Raw genomic sequence first — 22,770 nt, 5'->3', positions numbered from 1 at the left:
CCATTCTCCTCTGTTTTTGAGGTGATGTGCATAAGTAATCCTTTTATATGTCTGCCGGGGTCCAAACACAGTGAATTATGTTTGATCAAACAAAAGAATAGTGAAATATGCAAACAATGATCGATCCCTGTCGATCAGTTGGAATACAATAACTTTTGCATAGATTATGGAAGAGACATTTCTCTTTTTTCCTATAATTACAGACATGTGCAGGAACCACCAAAATTAATTACAGCACGCTAGACCACACAGAACCTAAAAGCCACACTTTCAAATTTGAGTTTATAAAAAAAAAATACAAAAAGCGCCTGTTTTTTTTAGGTGTTTATTATAACACAGAAGACATATACAGTTATTTTAAACACTTTCAATAGTGTTTTATGAAAATTCAAAGGGTTTTCTTTAAAATGATACCAAATTTTTGCATTTACACCTCTGCATGTGGATTTGGGAAGCTTTTAAATTTGGGTTGGCAAAATCCAGGCGGAAATCCCCAAATAGCAGCAGAGTTTAAGTGGTTCAAGACGCCTCTCATATAGATAATTGTTGCATGTTTAAGATGTTGAAGTTGGGATGCTGTAACATTTAGGTGAGACAGGTGTAATGTGTGTGACAGATCAAGGATAAGGCACGAATCATTTATCTTATTTAAGCTTTTTACTTAACGGATGAAACAATATGTAACAATAATAAATTGGGGGAAAAAAAGAAATAAACATTTACAATTATTATCTTTAAACTAAAACAACAAGTGTAAGCCAAATCAAAGACATAAACAAAACAATCCTTAAATCTAAAGTCTAAACTAGGCGTCAAAAGAAACACAAATAAAAACCGAGATCTTCAGTGTATACAACACCCGAACTAAACTAATTAAACTACAAAACTCAAAGTACACAGGTGGCAAAACACTCAAACTGATCTAACAAAACATCAATCTAAACTTAAAACTAACAAGTCCGTCAAAGCTTAGTTTAGACTCAAACAACAACCATCACATTATGTTACTTAAAGCCAATGAAGTTCGACAAGCAAACTCGAATTACCACAGTAAACTGAGATAACAAATCACTGAATAGACGAAGCAGTGCACAAACAAATTCCGTGGAGCACAAATGGTTCGCCGAGGCAGAGCGCACACCACACACTGGTCTGTCGGGGCTTTAAATCCTTGCGGCTCGCCCTGGGATTGGTGGAACCGAAAAACGTCATAATGATGATGGACAGAATGAAAAACCAGTAAGAAACCTAAAGGGCTGAGCAAACAGAGAGGAGGGTGGAAAAAAAGACAGAAAGAAAACATCAACCATAACAGGAATGAAGTCACACGCACTGCTCAGGTGTGAGTTTTTACAGACTTCAACATTGTGTACAAGTCTTGATGGTTCTGTGGGTCTCGTCTATCAAATACGAGCTTTAATTTGTATTCTCTATTGGATTCAGGTCAGGTGATTGGCTGGGCCATTCTACAGCTTGATTTTCTTTCTCTAAAGCATTTGAGAGTTTCCTCGGCTGTGTTTTGGATCATTGTCTTGCTGAAATGTCCACCCTGCTTTCCTCTTCATCCTCCTGCTAATGTAGATGTTGGACTGAAGCAGCTGATATTTATTTACACTGAGGAAGAGCAGAGGTTTGCTGAAGAACTACTGAGAGATTTCAGCTGCTGTCTGGGCCTTCCATGCCTTACTAAACCTTCCTTTCCTCATGTGTTCAATACTGTTTCCCTGCATCGTTTCATTTTATTACACATTTGTAAACTAATTAGATTTGCTTTCTTTTCATATATATGTATTTCTTAAATGGTGAAAATTTAAAGAATTAAATTAATTATATATATATATATATATATATATATATATATATATATATATATATAAAAAAATGTATTATAATGATTTTTGATCTATTTAATTTTGATTCGTTTCATTTGTATTTGAAGTTTGAAACGAATGCAACATTAAATTGTTTCTCCTACGTTTTTTCCCCGTAATTTACACACCACAGCACAATTTTTTATATATAATATTTAATATTTTTACATTTTTTTAATAGTGTAATCTCGTAGCCTGTACACACGCCCTTGAGAGCACTATTTTTCTGTGATCGCACTCGACCAAACCTGCAGAGATGAAACATGACTCTGTAAACAGCGTTAATAAATGTGAGTTTCCCTGTAATAGAGAAGCCAGATCTCAGAGGCCGCAAAACCAAACGCAGCCAAATGTAAACGTTCATTAGCTTTAGACTGCAAGCCTAAAGCTCCACCCTAATTACGGCTAAAATCATCCTTTTTTTTTTCCCTCCTTCGTCCGGCCGATGGATGGAGAACGAGAAAGGAGGAAAGATTTCTTCTTTTTCCCCATCATCCACTAATGGATGTGCAGAGATTAGCGTTGAAGTGTGTGTTTGCATGTGCGTGTGTGTGCGGTTTTCAGCTTCATTCGCTTCTGATCGGCTCTTTCATCACAGACGCTTCACTGAACGCTTTAAACATCAACATTTATTTATATTCATTTATCACGAGGAGTGACCACACACACACACACACTCCAAATTTTCATCCGAACGAAGATTGCTTCCAGCATATTTTTAATAACTAAACGCAAGAATTTTAATAAATAATTTATTGTAACTCGTTGCATTTTGTCATAACTATACTTTACATTTCTTACTTGGAGTGTGTCAGAGGGTATTTGTGTCACCCAAAGCCTTCTGTTGTGTTCTGATGTGATTGTTTTTGACTTTTGTAGCTGTGAAATCACTTAAATTAGTCAGCATAGTGATATGAAGATGTAATGCTCTCAAAACCCGCTGAAACTACTTTAGCTGTGCATTTATAAATAACCACACACCTTAGATAGATGATTAGCCAATCAGAATCAAGCATTTAATAGCTCTGAATAGTATAAGTAAGGAATTATTGACAATGAGTCATTGAATTATTAGGAAATAGTGCACACCTGAAGTGTGATATAGAGCTGTAATGCAGTCAAAAACCTGCCGGAACTACTTTACCTGTATATATATTAGAAAAAAAACAAAAACGGCTCATCTTAGAGTGCTCATCAGCTTCTCAGAATCAAGCATTCAACAACTCTGTATAGTATATATAAAGAATTATTAATGATGAGTCATTGAATTCTTAGGAAATAGTGCACGCCTGTAGTGTAATATGGAGCTGTAATGTGCTCAAAAACCTGCCGGAACTACTTTAGCTGCGTGTTTATCAGAAAATAATGGCACACCTTAGAATGCTCGTCAGCCAATCAGAATCATCATTCAACAGCTTTGTATAGTATAAGTACAGAATTATTGACAATGAGTCTTTGAATTAGTAGGAAATAGTGCACACCTGAAGTGTGATATAGAGCTGTAATGCGCTCAAAAACCAGCCGGAACTACTTTATCTGTGCATATACCTGTAAAAACGGCACATCTTGATTGCCCATCAGAATCAAGCATTTAACAGCTCTGTATAGTACAAGTAAAAGATTATTGACGATGAGTCATTGAATTATTATGAAATAATGCACACCTGAAGTGTGACATGGAGCTGTAATGCACTCAAAACCTGCCGAAACTACTGTTGTAAAAAAATAAATGAGTGGAAAGAGAAGAGAGAACCCAGTCCAGGAGACTCGAAACAAGCAGAATTCCTTTATTGAGACGTGTTGGTTAATCTGCAGTCATACAGCGTCTTTAAGATGTCTAATGTGTCTGCAAGAGCCTACTAGAGGTCCGCAGTCTGCAAGTTCTTTCACAAGTCTCTCACAAGTCTCACACAAGTCTGAATTAGTCTAAATTGAGACAAAGATTTCATGTCTATATTGTGTTCTTAGGAGGAGGGGATTTGGCTAAACAAAGCATGCAAATTAAGGGTTGTGGTCGGCAGGGTAAACTGCTCTTTCAGGCTTTGATCTCATCATGTTCTGGAGACAGAAACCGCCTGACCATTTGATCGAAAAGAGAAAACAATAGACACCCCATGCTGTGAAACTGATAATTGCATCACTTTGGCTTAGCCTGTAGTCAGCAAGGCAAAGGTTATATGACCCTCCTAGCTGGCATGTCAATGAAATAATATAATTAAAAACCAGAGAATATAACTTTTTTAGTTATACGTAGATTATTGTTAATTTGAAATTAGATGATATAAATTTATATTTCCACACTACTTTAGCTGTGCATTTATCAGAAAATAACCGCACACCCTAGAGAGATCATCAGCCAATCAGAATCAAGGATTCAACAGACCTGTGGTATAATTTGTTACATAAAGTAGCTACAGAAAAGCTGTTTCTCTTGCAGTTATGTGTATTTACATTTACATTTAGTCATTTAGCAGACGCTTTTATCCAAAGCGACTTACAAATGAGGACAAGGAAGCAATTTACACAACTAAGAGCAACAATGAATAAGTACTAAAGGCAAGTTTCAGGTCTGTAAAGTCTAAGAAGGGAAGTATTAGTATTTTTTTTTTTTTTTTTTTGTACAGTTAGTGTGATATTCAAAGAGGCAATTGCAGATTAGGAAGTGAAGTGGAGACTAAATAGTTGAGTATTTAGTCGTTTCTTGAAAATAGCGAGTGACTCTGCTGTTCTGATGCAGTTAGGGAGTTCATTCCACCAACTGGGCAGATTGAGCGTGAGCGTTCGCGAAAGTGATTTTTTCCCTCTTTGGGATGGAACCACGAGGCGACGTTCATTCACAGAACGCAAGTTTCTGGAGGGCACATAGATCTGCAGAATTGAGTGCAGATAAGAACGTGCTAGGCCAGAAGTCACTTTGTAGGCAAACATCAGAGTTTTGAATTTGATGCGAGCAGCAACTGGCAGCCAGTGCAAACGGACTAGCAGCGGAGTGACATGTGCTCGTTTAGGTTCATTGAAGACAACTCGTGCTGCTGCATTCTGGAGCAGTTGAAGAGGTTTGATAGAGTTAGCTGGAAGCCCAGCTAGTAGAGAGTTGCAGTAATCCAGTTTGGAGAGAACAAGAGCTTGAATAAGGAGTTGAGCTGCATGTTCAGATAAGAAGGGTCGGATCTTTCTGATGTTATAGAGTGCAAATCTGCACGATCGAGCAGTTCTAGAAATGTGGTCAGAGAAGTATGTACAAAGCTATCTCACGGCAGTGCGTAACTTTTTGATTTAGTGGCTAATTCATATAAACTCGTATGATCTCATTCTTACAACTTAGTATGATTTGCTCATCTCCCAGTAATGGTTGGGTTTAGGGGCGGGATTAGGTGCCTCGCCTTTTTTTTAAAACCGTACATGTTCGTATGACTGAACAAATTTGTACGAATTAGTCACTAAACTGACAAAACGTAAAATAGTCAAGTTTCCTCGTGAGATCAGGCTGATATATATCGCATTTTAACATATTTTTTTCAATTAAACGGGGTATATTTTTCGTCGGTTGCCTACAAACTCATGATGTTGGTTGTTTTTAATTTTTTTTGTGCTGTTTTTTTATTGTGTTGTAGATCACGCAGGAGGAGGGTGAGTTCATGATCACCTTCCCGTATGGGTACCATGCCGGCTTCAACCATGGCTTCAACTGCGCAGAGTCCACCAACTTCGCCACGCTGCGCTGGATCGACTATGGCAAGATGGCGGCGCAGGTCAGAATCACACGAACGCTCGCTCTTCAGTTTGGAGCAAGTGCTTAATTTTACGCTTATTTTCATTCTGTTTCTGTATGTTTGTTTGTTTATTCAATCTGTTTTGCTATTTAGTTTTTTGTTTGTTGACAGCTGTTGACACTCTTAATACATAATTTGTCTTTTGTGTGTGTTTGTGTGTGTGTGTGTATGAGTAATATATATTTGTTTATTATTATTATCAGTGTCTGAGTTGTCAGCTAGCCCCGCCCACATTGTTACTTTATTGGTCCAAGTATCAATCCACATACCTGTGATCTAAATATCCCAAATCATTTTTATTGGCTAATGATCATCCAATCAGATTATGGACAGAACTTTTGTCTGTTTCCATTGGTTGGTTGCTTTAAGGTGTTGTGTAGCTGTTGGCTGATGCTGTGGTGATTGTTATTCTTCAGTGCACGTGCCGCAAGGACATGGTGAAGATCTCCATGGATGTGTTTGTGCGCCGCCTGCAGCCGGAGCGTTACACGCAGTGGAAACAAGGTAAAGACACAATGGTGCTGGACCACCTGAAGCCCACCAGCCTGAGCAGCCCCGAGCTGGAGCACTGGAGGAAGAACAGAGTCACCTTTAGGGAGAAGGTCCTGCGCAGGTAAACGCACCCAAACACACTGATAGTAGAACTGCAGAAAAACACCAGAGTAGTACATCACAAACACCAGAGTAAAACAGAAAAAGCACAAGAAAAATAGCAGATAAACACTGTGCATACCCGGCAGACAGAGTAAAACACCAGAGTAAAATGCAAGAAAAACACCACAAACATGAGTAAAACGCCAAATAATATTTCGAACGCCAGTCAAAACACCATACACCAGAAAGACAACAGGAAAATATCACAGTAAACCACCTAAAACACCACAGTAAAACAGCAGGAGAGTACTAGAGAAAAACATTAGAAAAACAACACTACAAATCCTACAGTTAAACACTAGAAAAACACCACAATTACCAGATTAAACCTACAAAAGTGTACCACTAACACCAGGTTAAAACACCACAGTGGATTAACACTGTGAACGCCAGAGTAAAAACACCAGACAAAAATGCATGGGAACAAGAGTAAAACAGCAGGAAAAAACACCACAAACACCAGAATAAAAAACATCGAAGTAAAACTTAAAATATCAGTGTAAAACACCAGAGTAAAACACAAAAAAATCACCACAGACCAGTGTAAAACAGACAAATGGCAGAAAACACCAAAGTAAAACACCAGAAAAACACAGCAATCACCGGAGTAAAACAATGGAGTAAAAATGAAAAAAACACTGCAAACACCAAAGTAAAACGCCAGAAAAAACCTACAAAGACTAGAGTAAAATATTGGAAATACACTAAAAAGAACAGAATAAATAAAACACTGCAAACATCAGAGTAAAACATCACAAAGACCAGAGAAAAACACCAGAAAAACACTGCAAACACAAGTGTGAAACACTGGACTAAAACATAAAAACACTGCAAACACCAAAGTAAAACACTAGAAAAAATGGCTGAAAAACGGCTGAAAAAACACCAAAAACACCAGAGTAAAACACCAAAGTAAAACACCAAGAAAAAGGCTGCAGACCACAGTAAAACTCCAGAAAAAACACTGCAAACGGCAGTATAAAATAACAGAAAAACACAGCAAACACTGGAATAAAACTCCAGAAAAAACATAACCAACACCAGTGTAAAACAGCAGAAAAAATCTGCAAACACCACAAATACTAGGGTAAAACTCCAGAAAACCACCACAAACCACCACAGTAAAACACTACATAAACAAAAACAAAAAACTGAATAAATAAGCAGAAAAACAACAATCACTTTGATAAAAGAAACTCTGCAAACATTAGAGTAAAACAACAGAAAAGCACATCAAATACTGGAGTAAACCACCAGAAAAACACAGCAAACACCAGTGTAAAATACCACAAAGACCAGATTAAAACACCAGGGAAAAACACCAGAGACCAGAGTGAGGCACTGCAAACACCAGAGTAAAACACCAGAAAAAAAACACTGGAAACACCAGAAAAAAAACACCAGAAAAATCACTACAAACACCAGAAAAAGCACTACAAACACCAGAGTAAAACACTGGAAAAACACTACAAATACCAGAGTAAACACCAGTAAAAACAAAAACCTAGACCAGAGTAAAACTCCAGAAAAACACTACAAACACCAGTGTAAAACAACCGATAAACACAGCAAACACTAGAGTAAATCTCCAAAAACGCACCACAAACACCAGAGTAAAAACACCACAGATCAGATTAAATCAGCAGAAAAATACCACACTTATCAGAGTAAAACATCAGAGTAAAACCCCAGAAAAAACACCACAGACCAGAGTAAAAAAGCAGAAAAGCACTGCAAACACCAGAGTGAGTTCACATTAAATATGATTTTAAGTATTCATGTAATTAAATTAAATACAAAGTCTCGAATGGAGGCACTTATGCAATTAAATAAATAAATGCAAAAATCTCTCTGGTTGTGCTGTGTGTTGTAGAGCTCAGGCGAAGATGAAACAGTTTCGGCGTCTGAAGCCGGAGGACCTGAAGGTGCTGATGGAGGCGGGTGTGGAGCTGGACATGGAGGAGTACCAACGCAAGGTGGAGGAGCATGACGAGCAGCGGCGCCAGCAGAGGGACGAGCGCATGGCCAGAGAAGCCATGCTCACGCTGGAGGCGCTGGAGAGAGAAGAGCAGGAGCAGGCCGAGGCAGCGCTTCGAGGAGGAGGAGGTACAGCAACATACAGCTGAGGATAGAATTATTTACCTTCCTGAATAATTTTTTTTCCAATTTCTCTTTAACAGAGAGATTTTTTTTCAACACTTTTCTTAACAAAATAGTTTAATTACTAAATTCTAATAACTGATTTATTTTATCTTGGAAATGATGACACCAGAGTAAAACACCTGAAAAAACTGTACAAACACCTGAGTAAAACACCAAAAAAACACTAGAGACCAGAGTAAAGCACTGCAAACACCAGAGTAAAACACACACACAAAAAAAACACAAATACCAGAGTAAAACACCAAAAAAAAAAACACCACAAATACCAGAGTAAAACACTAGAAAAAAAACACCAGACCAGAGAGAAGCACTTCAAACACCAGAGTAAAACACCAGAAAAGCACCTCAAACACCATAGCAAAACATCCAAAAAACACTGGAAACACCAGAGTAAAACAACAGAAAATGGAAGAAAAACATAAATACCAGAGTAAAACACCAGAAAAAAACAGTACAAACACCCGAGTAAAACACCCAAAAAAACAAAACAAAAAAAAACAGAGACCAGAGTGAAGCACTGCAAACACCAGAGTAAAACACACATAAAAACCCCCACAAATACCAGAGTAAAACTCCAAAAAAAACCCCACCACAAATACCAGAGTAAAACACTAGAAAAAACACCAGAGACCAGAGAGAAGCACTTCAAACACCAGAGTAAAACAAAAGGAAAAGCACCTCAAACACCATAGCAAAACATCAAAAAAACACTGGAAACACCAGAGTAAAACAACAGGAAAAGCACCTCAAACACCATAGCAAAACATCCAAAAAACACTGGAAACACCAGAGTAAAACAACAGAAAATGGCAGAAAAACACCACAAGCACCAGAGTAAAAACACCAGACCAAAACATACAAAAACACTGCAAACACCCAAGTTAAATATCAGAAAAACACTACAAACATCAGAGTAAAACACCAGAGACCAGAGTGAAGCACTTATTTTATTGACCAGGGTTAATCAGATCAGCTGCATTTTAACGTAATTATTTTGGGTTACCCGATTTTACCTGTCGGATGACTGAAATGTTGTTTGTTGCATCTAGTAACATCCCGGCAATGATCCAAAACAACTTAGCAACCATATGACACTTCCCTGGAAACCACTCAAAACATCCTGGCAACCACTCAAAGCACTTTAGCAACCATCCGGAACACCTTAGTGACCACATATCAATTACCTGGCAACCACACTGAATATATTAGCAACAACCTATTATGCCTTAGCAACCATACCAGCATTCCCTGGAAATCATTAACAAAACACTATCACGAAATCAGAGCATCTTAGCAACCCTACAGCAGTTTCCTGGCAAACTTTCTGAATACCTTTGCAACGTTCCAGAACACCGTAGCAACCAATATAACAGTTTCTTGACAACAACACTGAATACCCTAGCAACCATCCAGAACAGGTTAAGGCTGGGTAGTCAGCATTGGTTGGCCATTTCAACAATCAACAACCCCTTTAGTAACCAATTCTCTACCCAGAGCACCAAAGCAACCAATATTTCAGTTGCTTGACAACAACACTAAATACCCTAGCAACCATCCAAAACATCTTAAGGCCTGGTAGTCAGCATTGGTCAGCCATTGCAACCTTCAACCTCTTGGTAACCAATTCTCTACCCATCAGCCAACTAAATTAACCTAGCAATGACATAGCAATCTACAAATCTCAGAACACATTAGCAACCAAAAGCCTAGCAACAAGCCAAGACTGTGTTTTGATCCTATTTCCTGTCATTTCTTTATCAGTTGAAGAAATAAAAGCCGATTTCCAGGATCCTCCAGTGGAGAACGGAGAAAAGAAGAAGAAAAAGAAGAAAAAGCTTCAACTCACAGATGAAATGTCCTTCCAGGAAGTGTTTGAGCAGTTCACCACCGCCAGCGAAATGCAGAACCAGAGCAATGGAGCTGCCCCTCTGCAGGTGAGGAGACTCTTTCTATCTTTTCTTTGTATGATTATTAGTAGATTGATACACATATATAATATTTCATTAAATTATTTTTAGACAAATCCGTTCACGAAGCTGAAGAAGAAGGTTGAGGTGAAGAAGAGCCGAAGGCATCCAATCAGCAAACCGCCGATGCGTTCGCCTCACTCCATCGTCAAACAGGAGGCCTCCAGCGATGAGGGTAAATACTGCTTGTATTACATTTATATCGGAATGTTTGTTTGTAAACCATTTCATTAATTGTTGTGCTAAATTAAGTGTTTTACGTAAGAATACATTCAAAAAATGGCCTTAAAATCGAATATTTCATACACGCGTTACCTAAGTAATCCTTGTTTTTGTTTGTAAAACCATTTTATTGTTACGTTATTTTATTTGTTTAAAGTCCATTTTTATTTTAAAGATGTCCTGAAAAACAAATATCATACACAGAAGTCTCTAAAACTATTTTTTCATGCATGTTTTATAACATCATCTGAGTAAACATTTTTTTTTTTTTGTAAATACATGCTGTTAATTGTTGTGCTAAATTTAACGTTTTACATACAAACAGGTTTGAAAGATGGTTTTAAATCAAATATCATATGTTTAAAACAATGAAACCATTTGTAATGAAGTTAACGGCCCTTTGGCCGCCGGGAAGGAGGCGGAGAACCGATGCAGTTTTAAATTATTTATTAACTGCCGTCTAAACCAAAACAAACGGATGGCAGCTCCTCACGGAGACTGCCGTCAAACTGAAAGCAAAAGTAAAACAAAATGCCCGGGCCCGGTCCTCTCTCGCCTTCCTCTGCCATCGTTCCTCCTCTTATAGTCCAGAGCTCCTTCCGTGGGATTCGAGGCCGGTGCGCACAACAGGTGCATCCACTTACGCAGCGGCCTCATTCCGTTCCCACGGCTCTTGGCCACGCCCCCTTGCCACACCATTATTTTATGCAATAATTTTATTACATAATCTTAGAAACCTTGATTTTGTTTGAAAAACCATTTTATTAATTGCTACGTAATTTTATATGTTAAAAGTACATTTTCAGTTTTACGTTAAATGAGTTTTACGTAAAAACGGTTTCGAAAGATGTCCTGAAAATCAAATACCATACATAAAAGTTAATGAAACCATTAATACATGCATGTTTTATTACATCATCCGAGTAGATCTCATTTTCGTTTGTATAACCGTTGTGTTAATTGTTGCGCTGCTTTCAACGTTTTAAGTATGAACAGATTCGAAAGATGGCCTTAAAATCAAATGTCGTACATGTTTATGAATCCATTATTTCTTGTGTTTGTTTCATTACATCATCTTAGAAAACTTGATATTATTTGTAAAACCATTTTATTAATTATTACGTAATAATTTTAAAATTTATTTTTATTGTTGCATAAACGTTTTTATAATAGTTTTCATGTTAAATTTAACATTTTACATAACAATAGATTCCAAAGATGTCTGTAAAATGAATTATTGTACATAAGGTTTATGAAAGCTTTATGCAAATGTCTCATAACATCATCTGCCTAAACTTTTTTTGTCTATAAAATCATTTTTAATTGTCACGTTTAATTTAACGTTTTGAAAGATGTCCTTAAAGTCAAATATCGTAAATAAATGTTTATTATTATACTATTATTAAATTTTTGTGTTTCTTTTCAAACTTATAAAATACGTAATTATATTCTTCGTATGTGCATTCTTGCAAAAAATCTCATGTAAAAACTCATGTAAGAATATCTTTGCAAAATATTCATCACATTTTTTTTACTTCCATAAGGAACCTTATTCGTTCGTAACTGTTTGTTTAACAATTCCTATATTAGTTTTTGCTTTAAATTGACTGCAAGATTTTTGGTTGGAAGATCCGCAAAGATTTCATGGATTCATTTTATATTTCATGAAGTGATGTGCGACATTTAATTTTAGGTATGCTGTTACGTAATTTTTTTCAATCCTCCATTTCAAATATAAGAATCAAAATAACGTTCGCAAAAAACAATCATGTTCTTTGAGTTGTTCATACAACTATTGAACTTTTTATTTAACATTTTTTTATTTACTTTCTTGTCACTCTTGAAACATAAATGTCATACTTTCACATTTTCGTGAAATGACAAAAGAAACCTTCCACTTTTCGTTGACATCCTACATTGACGTCTCGTGGTAAATTTTTCCACCGAGAGCAAAAGTTGTTAAAAGTTAGATTCATTTTTTTCATTTCAAAGCCGTTCTGCTTTGCTGGAGAGATGGTAGTTTTGTGTTTTTGTTTTGTTTGCGAAAGTGTACTCGCCGACACAAAGAGCAAAAGCAATAACATATGAAAGAAAGCAGCCACAAACAATCAGCGCTGTATAAAAGCCAGCGGCTGAGAGACGGTTATTGATTTGTCGGTGTGTGTTTAGAAGCAGACAGACAGATGTAAAGCTGCACCGCCTGCTGGCACTGCAGGAGGCAAAACACAGGGCCGAGGGGCATCAGAGAAGCCCAATACACCTGAAAACACCAGCAGAGTTCAGATTATACTGCACTCGTCTGCTGGAAACTCTTCAGCTAGTGTTCATCAGCCGCAATCATTTTCTATCCCTGTGGGTTTTTTTTGGTAGTTCCATCCATTCATCCATATTTCCATTCATTGTTTGTCATATTCCATCTATTGTTTGTTTTATCCATCCATCCATTTATTCATCAATCCATCAAATTTTTTTTGGTAGCTTCATAAATCCTTTCATCCCAACCATTCATCAATGTATCCATTTTTTGGTAGTGCCATTCATTTATCCACCCATATTTTGGTAGTTCCATCCACTGATTAATCCACCCATCTCATCCATCCATCAATCCATTTTTAGTAGTTTCATCTATCTATCTATCTATCTATCTATCTATCTATCTATCTATCTATCTATCTATCTATCTATCTATCTATCTATCTATCTATCTATCTATCTATCTATCTATCTATCTATCTATCTATCTATCTATCTATCTATCTATCTATCTATCTATCTATCTATCTACTGTTTTTATCTATCTATCTATCTATCTATCTATCTATCTATCTATCTATCTATCTATCTATCTATCTATCTATCTATCTATCTATCTATCTATCTATCTATCTATCTATCTATCTATCTATCTATCTATCTATCTACTGTTTTTATCTATCTATCTATCTATCTATCTATCTATCTATCTATCTATCTATCTATCTATCTATCTATCTATCTATCTATCTATCTATCTATCTATCTATCTATCTATCTATCTATCTATCTATCTATCTATCTATCTATCTATCTTCATCCTTCCACACATCCATTCATCAATGAACCTATTTTTTTGGTAGTTCCATCCATCCATTCATTCATCCATCCATCAGTCCTTCTATTTTTTTATTTGGTCATTTCATCTATCCATCCATTCATCCATTTTTTGGTAGTTCCATTCATTCACTATTCGTCCATCCATCCATTAATCCATCCATCCATTCATCAATCTATCCATTTTTTTGATAGTTCCATCCACCCATTCATTGTTTTCATATGCCACCCATCTTTTAATTTATCCATCCATTTTAGTAGTTCCATCCATCCATCAGTCCTTCCATTTTTTTATTTGGTCATTTCATCCATCCATCCATCCATTTTTTGGTAGTTCCATCCATTCTTTGGTAGTTCCATCCATTCATTGTTTTCATATTCCACGCATCTTTTGATTTTTCCATCCATTTTTTTGTAGTTTCATCCATCCATCTTATCTGTTCACCAATCCATCCATTTTTTGCTAGTTCCATCCATCCATTCATGTATTCATCAGTTTTTTTTAGTTTCATCCATCCACCTGTTCATCAATTCATCTGCTTTTTGGTAATTTTATTAGTGCATCTATCCATTTATTCATCCATCCATTCATCAATTATTTTTTTGGTAGTTCCATCCATCCATTGATTTTTTATATTCAATCCTTTGATTATTCCATCCATTTTTGGTTGTTTTATCCATCCATCCTTCCATTCATCAATCTATCCATTTCTTTGTAATTTCTTCGATGCATTAGTCCATGCATTTTTTGGTAGTTTCATCTGTCCGTCCATTCACCATTCATCCATCCATCCATCCATTAATCCATCTACCATTTATCAATCCATCCATTTTTTTGTAGTTCCATCCATCCATTGTTTTTAATATTCCATCCATGCTTTGATTTATCCATCCATTTTTGCTAGTTCCATCCATCCATTAATCAATCCATCCATCCCTTTGGTAGTTATATCCATGCATCCATCTATTCATTTTTTTGTATTTTCATCCATTCATCAATCCATCCATTTTTTTGGTAATTTCATCGATGCATCCGTCCATGCATTTTTTTTAGTAGTTTCATCTGTCCGTCCATTCACCATCCATCCATTATACCATCTACCATTTATCAATCCATCCATTTTTTTAGTAGTTCATCCATTGTTTTTCATATTCCATCTATCCTTTGATTTATCTATCCATCCATCCATCAATCCATCCATTTTTTTTTTGGTAATTTCATCGATGCATCCATCCATCCTTTTTTTTGGTAGTTTTCTCTGTCCATCCATTCACCATTCACCATTCATCCATCCATTCATCAATCCATCTATTTTTTTGGTAGTTTCTATTCATTTTCCATTCAGTTTTTTTCCCTCCATTGTAGCATGTGTCACTTCTGAATTGTGTAAATTACAGTAAAACTCACATGTGTCTTTATGGCTTCTCTGTGTGATATGCAGAGCTCTACTCAGGGCTGCCAGTAGGTGGCGGTGTCACTCACGAAAGCAAGAAGCCCGAAGACAGCGACCTGTGGCAGAACCGTTCGCCGAACTTCCTAGCCGAGAAACAGTTCAACGCGGCCATGTCCACCATTGAGCCGTACTGCGCCATCTGCACGCTCTTCTGCCCGTACACACAGGTAACGCATTGCATATGTAAAATACATGCATAAACAGGATCACTATTTCACTCCCAAATGGGTTCACACACAGACACACATAACATATGGCATCATTAATAAAGTGCTTTTGGCTTCTTATTTGCATTATTTCATGCACGTTATATTCAATTATATTAAATGTTGATTAAATTCAAGTCAAGTTGAGCTTTATTGTCATTCTGCTACATGTGCGGACATGAAAGAAGAAAGGAGGGGGAATTATATTATAAAAAATATTGTAGGAAATACTGTGAAGAAGTCCTTGCTCTGATATAATTTGAAACTAAATAGCAGTTAATGAATAAACAAATAAACTCTCTTTTTGTGTATTTTCAGTCTGTGAAGGACCCCTTCCACATCTCGGACATGTCTGGTCTGGTGTCGCGGGTCGGCTGCCGCACTCGTCCGCTGGTTCCCGAGATGTGCTTCAGCGCCGGAGCCGAAAACATGGAGCCGCTTTCCTCAAACTCCCACATTGCAGACGACGGCACCAGCGTACTGCTGTCCTGCTCCGGCTGCAACCTGCAGGTCCACGCCAGTGAGTGCAAACACACCTCACAAACAACGCTGAAATGAATGGAAACTCTTGATCTGAAGGTCTTGCATTAAGTTGGTCATGTTATTAAGGGCTGCGTTTGAATTGTTTTATTATGTAAACAGTTTTGCCATCCATTCCTCATTAATCCATCCACCTGTTTACTTTTATTCGTTTGTTCATCCGTCCACCCATCAATCCATCCAGGGCTTAATTTGTGCCTGAACACACCGTTGCCCCAATCTGTTCCTGGACCTCACAATTTACAAATTAAGCACTGAATCTATCCACCTGTTTACTTTTATCCATTCGTCCATCCATCCACCCACCCATCAATCCATCCATCTGTTTATTTTTATCTATTCGTCCATCCATCCATCAATTTATTTAATTTATCCATCTATCCATCCATCCTTCCACCCATTCATGATATTGTTTTGTCACCCAGCCGTCTTTTTAGTGTTTTCATCCATCCATGTTTTTTTACTTCATCCATTAAGCACTGAATCTATCCATCTGTTTACTTTTATCCATTCGTCCATCCATCCATCCATCCATCCATCCATCCATCCATCCATCCATCCATCCATTTACTTAATTTGTCAATCTATCCATCAATCCATCCCTCCATTTACTTAATCCATCCATCCATCCATAATATTTTTTTATCACCCAGTTATCTATTTAGTGTTTTTAATACGTCAATATATATTTTAACTTCATTCATTTACTCCATCCATCCATCCATCCATTGAATCCATACATGAATCCATCCATCCATCTTTTCATGTTCTCTATTTATCCCTCCATCTTGTTGCTTTTATCTATCCATAATATTTTCATTCTTTCCATCCATTAATCAGTGCATTCACCTGTTTACTTTTACATCTGTCCATCCGTCTTTTCAGTTTTTCAATTCATCCATCCATTTAAGTATTTTCTATCAACCTGCCCATTCACCCTTATTTAAAATTTTATCCATCCATCCATCTGTCCGTCCGTCTTTTTATTTTTTCCATCCATCCATTTTTTTACTTTTATCTATCTATCCATCCGTCATTTCATTTTTTCCATACATCCATTCATCCATCCATCTTTATTTTTTTAGTTATTTATCCATCAATCTTTTAATTTTTTTTCATCCATTTATCAATCCACCCACCTGTTTACTTTTATCTATCTGTCTATCCATCTTTCAATTTTTTCCATCAACCTGTCCATTCACCCGTCTTTTTAATTATATCCATTTTAATTTTCATCCGTCCATCCATTTATCAACCATCAATCCATCCACCAGTTTACGTTTATACATTTGTCTATCCAACCTTTCATTTTTACATCCATCCATGCAATTTTTACTTTATCCATCCATCTTATTTTTTTCCAACCATTAATCAATCCATCCATCTGTTATTTTTTTTCCATCAGCCTGTCCATTCACTCATCTTTTTCATTTCATCCACCCATCCATACATCTTTTCATTTTTTTTCATCCATCCATTTGTTCGGCAACCCTTCAATCAATTTACCTGTTCACTTTTATCCACCCGTCTGTCCATTTTTTCCCATCCATCTATGCATTTTATTGTTTTTTTAAATCCATCCATTCCCCTCTTTTTATCCAACCATCCACACGTCCATCATTATTAAATATCTCCATTCATCATTTTAGCCATTTCCTCTCCTTCCTCCCGAAACAGGTAGTAGTTTTCCTCACTCAACATCCGTCACCTATTTATTTGCTTTCTCCAACATCCAATCTCCATGCCTCCGTCAGTGCGAGTTAATAAAGGGCCTTGATTTCAGTCTTAATCTGTTCTGCGGGCCCTTCCAGAGCCTCCGACCCTTCAGTCCAGCCAATTTACCGTCAGTCAGGCTCAACTTGTTTATTTACGCAGCCAAAGTTTTCCAGCCAGTGTAAGCCGCGTAGCCAATTAGTCCGACTTTATACGGGCTATTCAGATTTTTTGCGAGTGTTCGGTTCATCGAAGTGACGCCGCGCTCTGATTGGCCCGCTTTTAAAACGAATCTCCAACTTTTCCTGATGTTTTTCTGTTTTCCAGAAGCATCCGGCCGTGATATTTGGCATTTGGATTGACGACATGATTATTTTTACACTCAAAAGAACGACGGATGAACTTATGCGTACAAAATGTATACATATAAACGCAAAAAAAGCTGGAATCTGTGTGGTTCTTTAGCAGTCGTTCGCTCCGCGTGACTGATTTATGAAGTATGATTGCTCTCAGACGAGCCGTCGTGTTTTTGGGCTGCTTTTAGCGCCGCTAATCAGTTTAGCGTCACTCCGTTTTCACTCCGTCAAGCTAATTAAAGTCATCAGTGTGTCGTGAGGAAAACTTGCTCATATTTTACCTCCGCTTCTGTCGCGTTCTGTTTGAGATTTTCTCTGTAGCAGCAGCACGGCTTATTAAACTGATGTTTCTGCCTGGAGAAGCTGATGGCAGAGGACCTGCGTCTGATTGAAATGAGGGATATTTGTGGACATCGTCTCAAATCTATACATTTCGTGTCTGTGTTTTCTTGCAGTGCACAGAATTATTTGTTTTTATGTAGTGCGTTTCACACATGACGGTAAATTAAAGTGTGTTACATGAATCAACAATGTATAGAATAATAAAATAACAACAGAATAAGTATAAGAAATAAAAACAACACAATTAAAAATGAGTTAAAAGAGTGAAAAGGGAAAGATAGATGAGTAATGTTACAGAACACATTAGATATATCTCTGTTTGTCTGTTTTGGTTATTTATTAATTTCAGTGCTGTTTTTTTGTTCCTTTACTTTTATTCATTCTTTTCTTCTGTCCTCCTTCACTTTTGTTCATTCCTTTTGTTTGTCTGTTTAATTTTCTGCTTCATTTTTTGTACTTTATCTTGTGTAAAACAGTGTTTTATTTGTAATTCTTAAATATTTCTAAAATTTTGTGTTTTATGTAATTTTTATTATTTTAATTCAATTTAATTTATTTGTTCATTATTTTTAAAAATAGTTTTTATTTTTTTCTAAGGTTTTTTATTTAGTTACTTTTTTGTACTTTTCCTGTGTAAAACAGTGTAATTGTGGTAAATATTTATAAAATGTAATGATTTTTTGTATTTTTATAAAAAAATTTATTTTTCTTTTGATATAATTTAATTTATTTGTTCATTCATTAATTTTTTTGTTTTTATTTTTCATGTTTTTTTTCGTTTAGTTGCTCCTTTTTTGTACTTGTGTAAAACTTGTACTTGTAATTTACATAACAAAATTTGTTAAATATTTTTTAAAATATTTATAAAATTTAATGATATTTTGTAACTTTATTTGAACTTTTTTATTATTTTGATTTATTTTATTTATTTTATTTTTTTCATTCAGTAATCGTTTTCTTGTTTTTGGTTTTTATTCATTTGTTTTTATTTTTAATGATGTTTTTTGTTCATTTTAAACTTTGTTAGTTCCCCCATTTTTATGTGCAATTATTTGCTTCATATCACTCAATTTGAATCTCATGTTTTATTCAAAAGTTTGTTCATTAGCTTTATTTGATTTTGTTCTAATAATAGTAATTATCAAAATAATTTTATTTGTTTAATTTATTATTGAATCATTTTGTTGTTAACCCAAGTTTTATGTAAGTGATAATCAGAGTTAAGATTAATCAGAGACCACAACTGAAAGGTTTCACTCAAAAACACCCTTTTACTATGGTAAACCCTACATTTTACTCTTCTAATTCACAGTCAAACCCTTGAGTTAAGATTTTGACCACAATTAAAAGGTGTCACTCAATAACACCCCTTTTAATATGGTAACCCCCAACATTTTACTCCTTTATTTAGTCAAAAACTTGAGTTAAGATTTTTGCCACAATTAAAGGGTGTCCGTCAACACCTTTTTTACTATGGTAAACCCCAACATTTTGCTCCTTTATTTACTGTCAAAAATTTGAGTTAAAATGTTAACCTCAATTGAAAGTTGTCACTCAACAACACCCCTTTACTATGATAAAAAAACATTTTATGTCTTTATTTACAGTGAAAACTTTGAGTCAATATTTTAACCACAAATAAAGGTGTCACTCAACCTTTACTATGGCAAAAAGCAAGAGGTGTCACGCGACAACACCCCTTTACCATGGTAAAAAAACAACAGGTGCCACTCAACAACACCCCTTTACTATAGTAAAAGACAACATTTCACGTGTTTATTTACAGCCAATATTTTAACCACAAATAAAAGGTGTCACTCAACCTTTACTATGGTAAAAAGCAACAGGTGTCACGCGACAACACCCCTTTACCATGGTAAAAAAACAACAGGTGTCACTCATCAACACCCCTTTACTATAGTAAAAAACAACATTTCACGTGTTTATTTACAGCCAATATTTTAACCACAAATAAAAGGTGTCACTCAACCTTTACTATGGTAAAAAGCAACAGGTGTCACGCGACAACACCCTTTTACTATGGTAAACCTCAACATTTTACACCTTTTTTACTGTCAAAACTTTGAGCTAATATTTTAACCACAATTGAAAGTTGTCACTCAACAACACCCCTATAATATAGTAAAAAAACAACAGGTGTCTCTTAACACCCCTTTACCATGGTAAAAAACAGGTGTCACTCAACAACACCCCTTTACTATAGTAAACCCCAATATTTTACTCCTCTAATTTACAGTCAGAACCTTGAGTTATTATTTTTCCCACAATTAAAATGTCACTCAACAACACCCCTTTTACTATGGTAAAAAACAATAGGTGTCACTCAACACCCCCTTTATTATGGTAAAAAACAGGTGTCACTTGACAACACCCCTTTACTATGATAAAAACAACATTTTACTTCTTTATTTACTGTCAAAACTTTGAGCCAATATTTTAACCACAATTGAAAGTTGTCACTCAACACCCCTTTACTATGGTGAAAAAACAACAGATGTCACTCAACAACACCCCTTTACTATGGTGAAAAAACAACAGATGTCACTCAACAACACCCCTTTACTATGGTGAAAAAACAACAGATGTCACTCAACAACACCAACAACAACAACAAGGTGTCACTCAACCTTTACTATGGTGGAAAAACAACAGATGTCACTCAACAACACCCCTTTACTATGGTAAAAAACAACAGATGTCACTCAACAACACCCCTTTACTATGGTGAAAAAACAACAGATGTCACTCAACAACACCCCTTTACTATGGTAAAAAACAACATTTTACTTCTTTATTTACAATCAAAACTTTGAGTCATGATTTTTAACCACAATTAAAAGGTGTCACTCAACAACACCTGTTTACTATGGTAAAACCTAACATTTTGCTCCTTTCATGTGCAGCCTATATGCTGTAAGACACTCCAAACACACACCAGCACAGCATAAAACAGTTAAGTTGTCCCCATTAAAAACACTGGAGAATTGTGTTGATTCATCTTAAATATATTAATTTGAACAAGCAATGAAAATAGTTTTGAATGAACAACACCTTTTTACTACGGTAAACTCCATTCATTGTACTCCTCTAATTTACAGTCTGTACGTTTCTCCAAACACACAGCGGATCTCGGTTTCCCTGAGGTGTTTTAAACGCTCCAGTTCCTCTCACAAACGCCACAACGAAACCGTCCACCAAAAAACCAATAAGGAATCACTGCTACTGGATCCATTACTGCCCAAAAAAACACCAACAGCAGCTTGTTTGCTCTCCGTGAAGTGAAAGACAGCTTGTTAGCTCAACCCGTCTTCGCCGCCTCGTTTCTTTGTCCTGCTATTTTTCAGACTTTCGCTCAAACTCGCAGGCCGCCTTTATGAAAACGCCTGGTGTTTTTGTGCACGTGTGTGTTGTGCATATTAAAGCGCTGCCGCAGGCTCTGATTGCGGCCATTCGGGCTCCCGCTGTTAGCGTTTAGCTGGTGGACGCAGCTGCTGAAAGCTGGTGATTTCGATAAGACGAGGACGGTGGAAAATGACAGCGTGTCAGAAAAACGGCTTTAGCAATCGTGCGCTCTTTCACCTGTGTGTGCTCCTGAAAGATCTGCGCTGCATCTAACCACAGTACAAACCAAAGTAATTACTGAACACAGCAGCTTCTCCTGCCTTTTTCGAGACGCATGATCAAAATACCGTTCACGTGTTTTGGATTTCAAAGCTTTTTCTCGACAGCGATTCGTAATTTTAGATGTCTGAATGTACACTGACCGGCCACTATTATTAGGTACACCTTACTAATGCCGTGTTGGACCCACTTTTGCCTTCAGAACTGCCTTTAATCCTTCGTGGTATAGATTCAACAAGCTCCTGGAAATATTCCTTAGAGACTTTGCTCCATATTGACATGATAGCATCACACAGTTGCTGCAGATTTGTCAGCTGCACATCCATGATGCCAATCTCCCGTTCCACCACATCCCAAAGGTGCGCTTTTGGATTTAGATCTGGTGACTGTGGAGGCCATTTAAGTACAGTGGACTCATTGTCATGTTCAAGAAACCAGTCTGAGATGATTCACGCTTTATGACATGGTGTGTTATCCTGCTGGAAGCAGCCATCAGAAGATGAGTACACTGTGGTCATAAAGGGATAGACATTGTCAGGTTGGCTGAACCGTTGATATAAAGCAGGATGGATTCATTCTTTCATGTTGCTGACACCAAATTCTGACCCAACCATCCGAATGTGGCAGCAGAAATGGAGACACATCAGACCAGGAAACGTTTTTCCAATCTACTAGGCGTACCTAATAAAGTGGCCTTTTGACTTGCACAGCAGAAATTATTATTATTATTATTTTAGTGGGATTTTAATAGGTTTTTGAATAATAAATGTATTTACA

At 36.5% G+C, this 22,770-nt stretch overlaps 1 protein-coding gene across 3 annotated transcripts in view; it reads left to right on the top strand.

The window, feature by feature from the left end:
* kdm4b (lysine (K)-specific demethylase 4B) overlaps positions 1 to 22,770 on the top strand; it is an 89,896-nt gene that overhangs the window by 44,610 nt on the left and 22,516 nt on the right. For all 3 annotated transcript variants that reach the window (XR_012397392.1, XR_012397393.1, NM_001082805.1), the window contains 7 exon segments: positions 5,486 to 5,623; positions 6,061 to 6,257; positions 8,172 to 8,404; positions 10,223 to 10,395; positions 10,480 to 10,603; positions 15,183 to 15,361; positions 15,719 to 15,920. Coding sequence is in view for 1 of the 3 variants with exons in the window: in NM_001082805.1 (NP_001076274.1) it covers positions 5,486 to 5,623; positions 6,061 to 6,257; positions 8,172 to 8,404; positions 10,223 to 10,395; positions 10,480 to 10,603; positions 15,183 to 15,361; positions 15,719 to 15,920 (1,246 nt within the window). In the remaining 2 variants the exon portion in view is untranslated.

The sequence above is a fragment of the Danio rerio genome, chromosome 22, assembly GCF_049306965.1.
Source record: "Danio rerio strain Tuebingen ecotype United States chromosome 22, GRCz12tu, whole genome shotgun sequence".
Lineage (NCBI taxonomy): Eukaryota > Metazoa > Chordata > Actinopteri > Cypriniformes > Danionidae > Danio > Danio rerio.
Note: the sequence above shows the minus strand (reverse complement) of the source record. Positions and strands in the feature narration are given on the sequence as shown.